At 52.5% G+C, this 12,721-nt stretch overlaps 1 protein-coding gene across 1 annotated transcript; it reads left to right on the forward strand.

The window, feature by feature from the left end:
* The first annotated feature begins 452 nt into the window (after positions 1-452).
* LOC119514640 (zinc finger protein 488-like) lies at positions 453-12,367 on the forward strand. Its single transcript, XM_037810454.1, has 2 exons — positions 453-651; positions 11,271-12,367. The coding sequence occupies exons 1-2, from the start codon at positions 453-455 to the stop codon at positions 12,305-12,307; spliced, it is 1,236 nt and encodes a 411-aa protein (XP_037666382.1). The 3' UTR covers positions 12,308-12,367.
* Positions 12,368-12,721: the final 354 nt, after the last annotated feature.

Here is a 12,721-nt window from a genome sequence, read left to right on the forward strand (position 1 = left end):
TCCAGTTAGATACAGAATTCTACGTGGACAGATCATTTTCGAGACCTGGGAAGACATTACATCTCCGGTGACGCTGCAGTAGGGCCCGCATCCCGCTGTCGCCAGAGTCCCCAAGGCCCAGAGAAAACAGGTTGGCTGCAAACCGCGTGGGAGCAGCTGCAAGTGCAGCCTCCGCCGCCGCCGGGCGCCGCCTCCAAAAGTGAATCCGCCTCGACTCACCGCCCGGGCGGCCCTGGCGGCACCAGGGCGCGCGCTCCGGGTCCCCCGGGGTCTGCGATCTGAGCCTGGGTGGGCTGGACGGCCGTGGAGCGGGTGGGAAGGCGGGCTTTTCCGGCATTCGTGCCCGGGAATTGGGCTCCGCTCTGCTGCCCTCGCCGCCTCCCTGAAGGAAAGCGGGGCAGCCACCGCACTGCCCACCCTCCCTTCCTCCTGGACCCCCTTGCCGGGTCCTCATGGGGCTCCTGGATCCCGGGGCGCCCGGAGGCCCCGCCCCGGAGGCGGAGTCGCGCGGGAAGCCGAGACCCGGCCGGCCCCCGTCTCGAGTGCCAAATTGGCGCCGGCGGCTGCTCGGTGCCGTGAGGCGGCCGGGGCTGCAGACTCGCGCACTCCGCACCGCCGGGCCCCGCACCGGGAGCGCGCCCAAGAGCCCAGGTGAGACGCGCTCTCCGGCCGGCCGGGTCCAAGGGGCGCGGGTCCCGGGCGGAGCTCTCGGAACCTGCCTTTGCCTGCCCAGCCCTGCCCTTCCCTGTGCCGTGGCTTTCTCGCGGCAGGTCTCTCTCCCGGCTCCTCCCCGGTTTCCTCGCTCTCCCTGTCCTGGCCTCGTCGTCTAGCTCCGTGTCCCCTCGTCTTTCCCTCTCTTCTCCTCTCTCTCACTTTTTCTTGTCTATTTCTGCTTTATTGGCTGTTTCCCCCGTCTTCTCTTTCTCTTCTCGTCTCCTCTCCTTTTCCACACACAAGAGTTCTGTCTTTGTTGCCTTTTCTTTTTCTCCTAGGTTGTCTTTTGGAGCTGCAATTCTTTTAGTTCAGTCACCCGTCATCCATCCTTCCATCCTTCCATCCATGGCATATTGCTCCACTATGCTCAGCTGGAGCTCGTGCCGGGCGCCAGGTTAAAAAGCCTGCATCGGCCCCACTCTTTCTCCAACATTTTATATCCATGGATCCGAACATGTAACCTGTTCATTGCCTGTCCTGGGGTGGGGGGTTGTGGGGAAGAAATGTTCAAATTATCAGTCTGAGGTTTCAGGGTGAGCTGAAAGAAAATACTTATTAGAGACCAGGCATTGGTGGAAACCTTGTCTTGACATCCTGGCTTTATAATGGGCACTGGTAGCTCACCAGGAGGCTCAACCTTGCAGGGGCATTTAGGGGGCAGTCCCCAGCCCATACCAGCCGTCTGTGGAGGTGCAGTGCCTGGTTAGGCTGGAGATGGTATAGAGAGGGAGAGATTCAGAGACAGGTTCTGGGAAGACAGTTGGGGGACAGGGCTCCACATTTTTGGGGGCAAAAGTTTGGGCAAAAGTTGAAATAAATTAACTGTTCATTTCTAATATATATACTTGTCAGTGTTGCTGATGAATAGAAACTAACATAATTACTGATGAATGAGCTACTAGACACTTTATAGTAATAACTGTGGTATTTGAAATTAATGTTTTTGAATACATCATGGAGGACCAGGATGAAAATATTTCACCTTACTGTCAAAGAATGTCTTAGACACGCTAAGCAAAGAAATCTAGAAAAAGAACTCAGATTCGTTTTTGAGGAATAAAATAGATGGGTTGCATATTAAGGCAAATTTTTACTTAGTATTAAAAATTTAGTCCTCTCAGATGTGATTTCCTTATTAATGATATTTCTATGATATGTATATCTATATATTCAACAACAGTGTATCTATATAGACACACACAAAGGTAATATATACAGATATATGTTATATAAAGAAAGCTTGTTTGTTTTAAGGATGTTAATTACCAGCTAAATCTTGAAGCTTTAGCTTTGTATAAATATTTTAACCTGTTTTAGTTTATGATTATCTTTAATAATAATTCAATAATTTAAGTCTACAGGAATTTGGTAGTGGATAAATCACACAGAAGAAGTGAACAAAATTAAATTTGTTGGAGGAGGAAAGATTTTTTTCACTTTAGATCAGAGAACATTAGAAAATTCATAGGTATATATGTGGGACTTTAATTTAGGGACAGTATTCTGACTTGAAGAGTTATTGTCTTTCAAATCATTAACGATTGACCTCCAATTTATCACAATTGTGGGGGGAGGGGAAGGCAAAAGGGATACTTTTCAAATGATCTAGGCTCAACATGTCTGCTTTGCTTAGCAGAATCCTTCAGAAATCCCAGAGGTGGCAAATTTTCTTAAAAACAGGTCATCAGACCAATTTTTTAATACAAGCCTAATTCTTGAGCTGCAATGCTTTTAAACATATATTCCTTCCCTAAGTAGGCTGTGTCTCTGTTTGGAATGTCATTGTCCTTCTTTGTGGTTGATGATGCCCTTGATGGCATTTGAGAGGGTCTGGTTGAGCAGACTGATGTATGAACCAACCATGGACTTTCCTCTGAAGACTGCCACTTGACTTGAGACCCCTGGCTGGGGAGCTGCTGCCACTCTCTAACTTTATTTGTCATAAGACCAGGCAGTAATTGGGCTCTTACTATCTGCCTGGCACAGAGCCCCATGTAACCCTAATAATAACCCCTGACATGAACACAACCACTCCCATTTTACTTACGAGGAAACTGAGGCCCAGAGGGACATGCCCAGGGCCACATAGCTAGTGAGTAATGGGGCTGAGATTCAAGTCGAGTCATACCCTAGAGCCCTGGTTATTGGGAATCACTCAGTCTTATTATGGACTGCCCGTGTCCTATAGCCCAGGCCTGTGAGGGTCTGGAATCCTACCCCAGATAGCACTACCAAGTGGCCAGATGGTGGCTTGGGGAGAACGCTCCCAGTGCTAGGGTCCCAGTGATCCTTGGCCATGGCCAGCTGTCTAAATGCACACTGCAAGGCCTCTTTGAAGCCTGGTTCTGCTTCTCTGCTTTCATCAGCCCTGCTTCTTCTGATTTTCAGCATCTGAGTGGGTGATGGGATGGCATCTACTCCTAAATAAATAGTGAATATTTGGGTCCATGTGGCCGAGTTGGGCTGGGACTCAGGCCACCTTCCCTGCAGGCCTGGGGGCTGGCTGTGTCCTGGGAATCCTGCACTTGGTTTTGCATGAACCCAGCAGGGCATTGCCTCTGGAGGGGTGCAGGCATAGCTGGTTGAGGAGCCTGTAGTGGGTGGACAGGAAGCTCTCCTCTCCCCCAGCTCCTCTCCCTAAGCCAGCCTCCAGAAAAGCCTGCACAGATCTCCAGGTTCTCATTTTCTCAGTGTGCTGGGGTGAAGGGGATACCTGGAAACCATGTGTATTCATTCTCCTCCTTAGGAAAAACCAGGACCTCACCACCCATATGCCTTTTTTTTTTTTTTTTTTTAATTAAAGTCAGTTTTATTGAAATACATTCACACACCATACAATCATCCATGATATACAATCCACTGTCCACAGTAACCCATATGCCTTTGAGATCAGCAGATGACTATCCTCTGAAATCTTCCAAATAGGGTTGACATCTAGGGATGCCAAAACAGCGGGAGGCCAGAGGGTATCTCCTGCTTTTATTTGTTTTACCTGAAGAGAAAGGGAGACATAGGAAGGAAACAGCTGGCTGTGTAGATGGGATCGACAAGTAAGATTTAGTTTCTGAGCTGTGGCCTGGAACACCTGCGGATTGGCAGGTGACCTGGGGTGGAGAGTATCTTCAGATCTCTCAGGAAAATGAGCTCACCCAGGTGTTTGCCAAGAGTTCTTTCCTCTGTTAAGGGCAGGGGAAGGAGAAAGATGCCCAGGTGACTTGGCCCTTCATTAAATCCTATCTGTGCCAGGTTCTGGCTTGTCCCTCAGAGCCCACCGGAAGATGGAAGATGGCATGTGATTGGCTGACCCTTTGCAGGATAGTAAAATTGTTGCTACCTAACATTTACTGGGCCAGGCTTATGAGCATGTTCAATGTATTCGTTTACTTAATCTTTGTAGCAATCCAGTGATATAGGCCTCCAGGTGATCCTTTCTTACAGATGGAAAGGTGCAGGCCTGGAGAGCATGCACATCTTGCTCCAGGCTAGACAGGACAAGCAGAGTGCGGTCGCAGTTGACTCGTCTGGGGGGGGGGGGGGTGGCGGCCGGTTGCTAAATCCTAGGCTCTCGGGATTGCTCGGAGGGTACCGGCAGAGGGGGCTCTTTCCCGGAGGCGAGGGCGAGGCGGGGGACTGGGCCCGGTCCCCGGCGGTGGCGTGCAAGGTGTGGAGGGCGGCGAGAAGGAACAGGCGGGACACGTTTCTTTGAGGGTGAGGAAGCCAAGAGAGTTTATTAGGGGAGAGTACAAGCTTATATCGGGTGGTTTAGAGGGTGGGGTAGCTGTAGAGGTTAAAGGCTTGGATTGGTTCTGAGAGGGTGCAGAGGTTGTTTGAAAAGGGGCGGGAGTTGCTCCGGTAACGAAGAGGGTGGAGGGTGCGGGTAAGGCACGGGGGGGGGGGGGGGGGGGGGGGGGGGGGGGGGGTTTCTCCGGCAAGCCCTCCCCAACGGTTGTACTTTGGGGTGAGGAAATGGGGCCTGCATTCGGCTCCACTTTCTCAGGCCCGGGGGGCCGTGGAGGGTGCTACCACCCGTGCCCCACTACCTTTCCTAGGGGCTGATCAGTTCCCCTGGCCCAGGCTCTCCAAGTCGGAACTCGATAACAGTGTCCCGCAGCAGAGCAGGGATTTGAACCCAGGCCTTCTGACCCTAGAACCTATGCACTCAGTACTCAACCACTGTGAGGCATTAAAGCTGAAGGTTTGCTGGGCAGCCTGGGTTATGGCCTGGACAGAGGGGAACACGAGAAAGTGGCCAGTGGTTCCCAGATAAAGGGACAATCAGTCGTCTGCAGCCAGTACCCGGGGGTTGGGCAATAAACCAAGAAACGTGGTCTGTTCACCTGTGGGGAGGTCTGAACTGAGGACACCTCATCTCCCAGAAGCAGAACTGGCTGTGCTGGTCACAGGAAAGGGTTGGGAACCTTGACGAAAAGTAACTGGGCAGGGTCAGGCACCCTGCAGACTGGGGGAGCTCAGTTCCAGAGTTTCCAAGACCATCACTTCATGATCTAAGGGTTTGAAAACAGTTGGAGAGTCTTGGAAAGGAAGCAGGTTTCTTCCAGCAGGGAGAGCATGGGTGGCCCTGAAAGATGTCTCTGTCCCGCTCAGGGGGATGTCTGGCTGAGCTCAGACTGAAAAGAAACAGTAATGACAAGACGAGTGTGTTCTCAGGGCACATGCTGTGACGAGCAGCGAGGACTAGTTAATAGTGCCAGGGAGTGAGAGTCCACAATGAACTGACCCCAGGGAGGAGTGTGAGGACAACAAAGGGGTCTTTAACATGCACTTGGAGCAAGAAGAGCAAGGAATGCACAGACTCATTTTCTCCAGAGCAGCTGGGGTCTGCACAGCAAGAAAGAGGAGGGGGCAGCTGCATTTTGCCTCTGGATGTCTGGACAGAGAACATTCCTCCAGTGGGCAAAGGCCTGGCAGGCCCTCATTGGGAGGGAGGGGGAGGTGCCTCTGAGCTCCTGACCCCTAAAAGTCCAGTCCAGCACAGAGGGACTCCTGACATGACAGCTCCCATCTGCAGTGGTTTGAGAGGAGTCGGAGGTCATGGGAGACGCAAATGGAGCCTGAAGGTGGATGTTGACCCCAGGAAAGATTCTGGGAATAGGGAGTTCTGCATGTTCTTGGACAAGGGGGAGAGGAGCACGAGGGGCTGGCAGGGGTCACTGGGAACCAGCCTGTCAGGCCAGCATCATGTTCTGTTTGACAGGCTTAGAGACCTTCCCAGTCATGGTGGAGCAACGTTAGAGCCGGGCCCCAGATGATGTTTTGGGGACATCCTTAGCACGTACCCAGGAAACCTTCCCCCAAGCAGTGCTGACATAGGTGAGGCAATGACCCTCAATTGGGTCCCTGGTGGCTTGCCAAAGCAGCTGCCCATTCGATGTCTTCTCTTCCTGTCCTTCCTTCCTCCTGCTCATGATTTTTATTCCCATTATAAAGTTTTGATTGACTGCACTGATGGAGAGTTAGATTATGAGGTGTTGTGAGACTGGACAAGATATCTGGCCCAGTAGTTGGTAGATTCCAGAACGTCATGGTCTCAAATGCTGGCCAGCTGGGCTCATGTTAGCAAGATGGTACTGGGCAGGTTGGGGACCACAGAACTTGGGTATTTCCCCGACTTTCCCATGTGGTAGTTGTGACCATTTGACAAAACGAGCGTGTTTAAGTGCCTGGCATTTAAGAGAAGTTCAGTAAGCTGTGACTTCTAGTTCTACATCACCCAGCATCCTGATGGCAAGTACTCCCTCCTCTTGGAAGACCACACATCCTGATTTTTAGTCTGAGAAGACGGTTGTCCCATCTCTGGCCCAGGGTGCTGGTGGACAGTTCTGACATCAGGGATGACACAGGTCCCCCAAGTCCCTTTGAAGGGAGCCCAAAGGGTAATGGAGGATGCAGGGGCAGGCTCCTGTCCAGCCTGGGGATGGACATCATGTGGTTCTGAGCTGTCATCTAGAGGACTGCAGAGAGAATAGAGGAGAGAGAGAGAGGGAGCTTGTGAAGGTCAACAATGGGACTTCCGAGAGACAAGTTATTCTTTGAGAAAGGGGTGAATTGGTTTCAACCCCATCACAATGAAATGATACCCTGATGATCTGAAGATGGATGGATAACTTAGCCCCATCCCACCATCATACAGACAGGAAGGTGAAGTGAGGGCTGTGAGTGGTCAGCTCAGGGTCACTCGGAGAACTGACCTGGCCCCCTCTGCCTCTGGAGGAAACATGGGCTGGCACCACGGGTCATTGGTATCAGCTGTCCCCTTGGAGGCGTTAGCCTGGAACAGAGCGATGCAGGTCTCCCTGGCAGCACACAGTTCGATGTCCTCTCAGCAGAACCCCAAGGGTCACCTGGACAAGGCCTGAAGGTCATGGCTGGCAGATGTTTCAGGAGCTTTCACAGATGACTTGGAGACTATGACCCTTCAATGTAGTGAGAGCACACAGAGAAGCTGGAGAGAAAGCAGGAAAACAAGGCCAAAGGCCCCTGTGTGTCCCCTTCTGGCTTTCCACGCCATCATCATCTCAGTGCCCACCAGGATGGGCATAGGATGAGACATGGGACAGGGTGGCCAAAAAGGCTAACATCCCAGCTGCACCCCATACCACCTGCTGACACTAGACATGGCATTTAGGTTTCAGAACCCCAGCTCTCCCTAGTTAGGGGAAGAGGATGATAATCCCCCAGTGTGATGAGAGGAAAGGAAGTGATGCTTGTAAAGCAATTGTCACATCCTCTCTCCAGTCCCATAGAAAGAAAGAGGGTAGATCTGTGTGTCCTATACACAAGGAAGGGTCAGCATGAGAGCAAGGAGTTGCCTGGAGCCCAAGTGACATTTATGTATAATAAGCTGTCCCTGGTCCCTAGTGGTGAATATTTTCTAATGGTGAAAACAATGTTTGTTGGCATCTGGTTCAGCCTGAACTGCTCACCAGCTGAGGGGACTCTTGAAAATGAACTCAATAGTGTGACGAATGGGAGAGTGAAGCTAACCTATTAGGGAAGGGCAGGGATGAGAGAGGCTCATTAAACAGGGGTGACGGCACCCCCTCCCCCCTCCCATCCCTCTCCTCCTCCTGTGCTGACCTCTGGCCGTGCACTTCCCCCACATCTTCCACTCCTGACCTTGACATCTCAAGGGCCAAGATGGAACCCATTCCATCAGTGTCACCCACAAGTTGGGCAGAGGAGAAGCAGTCAGGCACCTGCATGGGACCAGTCAAGGTGAGCTCTTTTGGTGAGTGGAGCTGGGAGCACCCACTCCAGGGGCAGATCCCAGTGGAGAGGTGTCTGAGCCCTAGAGATGGGGCAGGAGCCAAGCACAGCCCAGCCCTTCCCTGTTGGCTGGGTTCCACTGCTCCACAACCTGTACCTGCAGGAGCTCCTGTCCTCAGGTGCCTGAAGAGTCTTGGCACTTCTGACAACTAGGGAGAAAACTGAGCATGCTGACCAGCGAGGACAGGACATCATCCTAAACTGGGGTGCACACACGTTGGACTTGTCACCCAGGTCAGACCTGGTTGGTGACATGGCCTGTGCTCTGTTCAGTGAGCAGCCCACTGCCTGGGTGCTGGCAGATGCAGGGCTGCGGGGCTGCATCTCTGGGTGCTGCTGCACTACACTGCCCTGCAGACCACGGCTGCTCTTCCCTGATGGTGACCTGGAGGTCAAAGCAGGAGTAGAGCTCAGAGCCAGGGGAGCTGAAGACATCTACCAATCGGGGGTCCTTGGATGCATACAACAAATATAGACTATGTGCAGCATTAACCAAGAAAGAATTAATTGGTTTTTAATGTAATTTATTTAATTGCAACTTTCTTTAATCTTGTCTTTCAGAAGGGTTGTGTTAAATGACCCATAGTTTAACAATAGGTCCTCATGAGCCACACCTCAGCCTACATGGCCAGAAAACCTTGAAAATTCAGAGTTGCGAGAAAGGCAAACCTTTAGGAGAGAGCCTGGTGTGCCCCCGGCCTCCTCATGGGGTGAGCTTCCCTACTGGCTGCAGTAATAGACGCTGCTGGCTGGGTTAACTATACCTAATCCCCTCTCACTTGGCTTGGCTGTGCCTTTGAGATTGGAAAGCTGAAACTACATCTCCCAGAAGCCCTTGCAGTCAGGATTCTGGCCTTTGACAGATTCCACGGAGCAGACATGCCCATCACCAGACCTGTCTTGGAAGTGAGTTCTGCAAGGTGATGTCGCAGCAGGGAGCTGGGGATGACTGGCACCCCCAGCGGCAGGAGCAACTGGATCTTTCTGGAAAGCTGTGGCAGGGCTTCCAGCTTTCACTCCCTAGTGATGGGTGGCAGTACCAGGTGAGTTCCTGCCAGAGTGCCATGCTATGGTTAGGCATTTTGTCCTGGCTGCTGGGACCCACAGGTAGCATATCAGCCTGGTGTCTGCCCATCCCAGGGATTCTATGAGCTGCATAACACCCTTTAATACATCTCTTTCTGCTTGAGCTACCTGGTGTGGATTTCATCATCTGTGCCAAGGAACTCCTGATTGCCAGAAACTAAGGGATGTGAGAAATCAAATGTTCAATGCAGCCAAAGATCTGCTCACTTGGTTTATTAATTAACCTCTTCTAGAAGGAGGAGGGAGTCTTGTTTGCAGCCCCTTCTATTATCAGCTTCAAGACCCCGCTTATCTGTTGGAACACTCGCCATGTGCATGAGGTCACGTTCACAGGCCCGGGACCGCTTGTCACCACTGCCACCCCAAAGCTGAGGACAGTGCCAGCCAGCAGGAGGCACCAAGAAATGCTTGCTGAACAAATCAATGGAAAACAGAATGTAGTGGTCAACTCAGTCACCCCTGTATGTTTCCTCCAAGGGTTTTTCCTACATCTGATGCATTTTTTGCATAGAATAGATTACACCATATTTATCAACTTTTTGTCCTTTTCCCTCTGCAACATTATATCCTAAGCATAGGAAACCTCACTTTTCCAAGGCTGCCTCATGTTTCATCTTGTGAATGCATCATAATTTATTTACCAAGTCTCCACAGTTGGGCATTTAGTTGTTCATTGCTGTCCACTGCAAAAACATCCTTGTTTCATCCCCCCATTAGGAAGACCCACCCCCTGAACTGGTCTGTGTGACTGGGACTGAACCGTAGTCCGTCGTCACAGGAAAGAAGGGTGTTTTCAGGGTCTAAGCTGCTTATGAGACTCCAACCCTCAGGCAGCTCTAGGCACTGGTGGGCCAGTCAGTGTTTTCCTCAGTCAAGGGGAAGAGGCTGGAGAGACTTTGTGGGGCTGAACCTTTTGATCTGATATCAAAGCTGGAAGGGAAATGAGGCCCTTCCATTGCACGTGGCCCCTTCCCTACCTGCCCAAGCTGTGGACCCACTAAGGGCCCGCTGAAGAGCTCAGAGTCAGAGGGAAGTGGGGGAGAGCCTCTGGGACAGGCTGTCCTGGACCCTTGGCCCTTTCATGGGGCCCCTGTGTCCTGCAGGGTCTAGGTTTATCCTATAGGAACTAGGTATGCCCATTATCCTCTACACAAAGGGAGGATATGGGCCACACTCTTTGTGAGGAGGAAGTTGGTTTCTTTCTAACAGTTGCTTCAGTCAGAGCCAGAACAGGAAGGGCCTCCCGTGATAGTGGGGGTCTGCGGTGGGGGCTGGAGGGATGGGGGATGGCAGGGGTAGGGGGGTTATATTCAAGTCATCCAAGAAGCCTGGCTCTGGGAAAATGGAAAGGCTCAAAACTGAAGCTGGTGGGGGGGGGGGGGCACAAAAAGGGACAAGAGAGCTGCTTGGGGAGGAGTCAGGTAGCAGCTAAGGAGTGAAGGGAAGGGTTGGAGTTAGAGAAGAGGGAGGACCTTCCATACTGGGGCTGTGTCCCGAGCCCTGCCACCTCATGCCAGGTGGACAGAGCCCAAAGGGGCTGCAAGGGCAGACAAAGCTCACTTCCTCAGGCCGGAGTCTGCTCATTAACAAGCAACCCAGAACCCACAAATGCTTCTCCCAGAGCAGGCTCCTTCCCTTCCAACATCTCCATCTCTCAGCCTGGCAAACAGCCTTGCCTTTTTTAACCAGGAGTGGCCATTTCTGCCTGTGCATTTCTCTGAATCTGTTCATTTCTCTCCTTATAGCCAGAGCATCTTTCTCCTGGGGGCCAGTCCTTCTGGGGGGTTTCAGCATAGCCCTCCTTCCCCATCCCCTTCTCAGCTGCTCCAAGCATGTGGGCTCCAGAGTCCAGTGAAACACCCTTGCTCCCCTTCTCCTTTCATGGTGAGGTACCATGGACAAGGTATGGTCTGTGGTCATCCATTTCTCCCATTTTACAGACAGCGCACCAAAGCTCAGAGAATTAAATGTTCCAACAGCACACAGCTAGTGACTGGTAGAACCTGGACCCAAACTAAGACTAGTCTGCCCCAAAGCCCTTGCTCCTGACCATTCCTCAGCCCTGGGGGATGGTAGAGTGTTCTAAAGTAGCCTCTCTGCCTGTTGCTTCCTCTCTCTGCAGAGCCAAGTCGTCTGAGTGTGGACAGGCCCAGCCATCACAGGAAGCCTTCCTGGTGCCACAGCTCCTCCCTGGTACAAGCCCTCGGGGGCCCCAGAGCCCTGCAGTGGCCACTGTTGGAAGGCTCTCCTGGCTCTGCTGGCCAAGGATCTGCTAGAGGAGATAGCTGCTGAGAAGGTGGCTCCTCTGAGGCCAGTGGCTGAAACCAGGTGGCAGCTTGGTGAGCCTCAGCCAGGCCGAGTCCACGAGCTGGTGCTGCTTGAGAAAACCAACTGCCCAGACTCCAAGGCTGCCATGGGTACCCGAGCTGAGCTGGCACTGTCAGCAGCCCCCGGAAAGCACAAACTGAGCAAGGCACACAGGGAGCAGAGGCAGAGTGCCTTCACGGAGGTGCAGAGGCTCAGGGAGAGGCTGGGGGGTGACCACAGCCTGGAGTGTAAGCATGGTGACCCTGCTGTCCAGCCTGGCCTCCAGCAGCTGGCCCAGGACATCCCCTGGAGCCCAGCTGGCCACGTGGTCTTCTCAGGGTGGCCCAGCAGAGTGCAAGACAAACAGAGAAGTGCTTTCAGCAAACCCAAGTGTCCGGCAGAGATTCCAGGGCCAGCCCCTGTCTTCCCAGCAAGGGAACCTGTGGGCTCCCCAGGGAATCTGTCCAGACTCACCAACACTGTAGAAATTCCCTACTGGAGTCAACTTTCCCACTCCAAGCTTTGGGTGAGTGGTTTCTGGAACTTGCAAATGTTGCCACAAAATGCTTCACTCTCCAGCGCTTTTCTGGGTGGCTCCATGCTGGGGCTCAAGCACACTGTTGTCCAGATACCCATGCCCTTGTCATCCACCCCCACCTCCTCGTTGACCCTCCTGCCACCCACCTTCACCTCCCTGGGCTTGTCCACCCATAACTGGTGTGCAAAATGCAGGCTCTCCTTCCAGCTAACGTCTGACCTGGTCTTCCACATGCGGTCCCACCACAAAAAGGAGTGTGCAGGGCCTGAGCCACATTCTGTGAAGCAAAGGGAGGAGGCTCTTATGTGCCCCACATGCCATGAGTACTTCCGGGAGTGCCACCACCTCTCCCGACACACGACATCCCACACCTAGACAGGAGGTCAGGGGACAGCCTCTGGGGCAGCAGGGCCCTTGATTTGGCTGGGGGCAGAAATGGCACTTGTCTAGCCTTCTTTTTCTAAGGCCTGCCTTTGGTGGCTTGCAGAGCTGTCTCCTCTGGCATTTATGCATGCTCAACCCTGTCATGGTTTGGAAAAAGACATGCAAGCCCGTGTGACATGTGCTGAGGGAAGCAAAATCATGGGATGAAAGGATGCACTTTGCTAATACAGGGTATTGGGACCAATGATCCAAAAGTGTTTCTAATGTCTTCAAGACTGGGATCCTGTTCCTGTCAGCATTCTTGTCACCCCATTGGGAAGTGAGTTGGGCATGCAGCATGGAGCCTGGAGGCAGACCAGCCTACATTGGAATCTTGGCACTTTCACATACTAGCTGTGACCTTGG

Source organism: Choloepus didactylus, chromosome 18, assembly GCF_015220235.1.
Source record: "Choloepus didactylus isolate mChoDid1 chromosome 18, mChoDid1.pri, whole genome shotgun sequence".
Lineage (NCBI taxonomy): Eukaryota > Metazoa > Chordata > Mammalia > Pilosa > Megalonychidae > Choloepus > Choloepus didactylus.

Excerpts from the sequence above, each read along its gene's own strand:
- LOC119514640 (XM_037810454.1), top strand. The coding sequence starts at position 453 with ATGGGGCTCCTGGATCCCGGGGCGCCCGGAGGCCCCGCCCCGGAGGCG. Across the intron at positions 652-11,270 it reads GAGCGCGCCCAAGAGCCCAG|CTCCTCCCTGGTACAAGCCC; the intron begins GTGAGACGCGCT and ends CTGGTGCCACAG.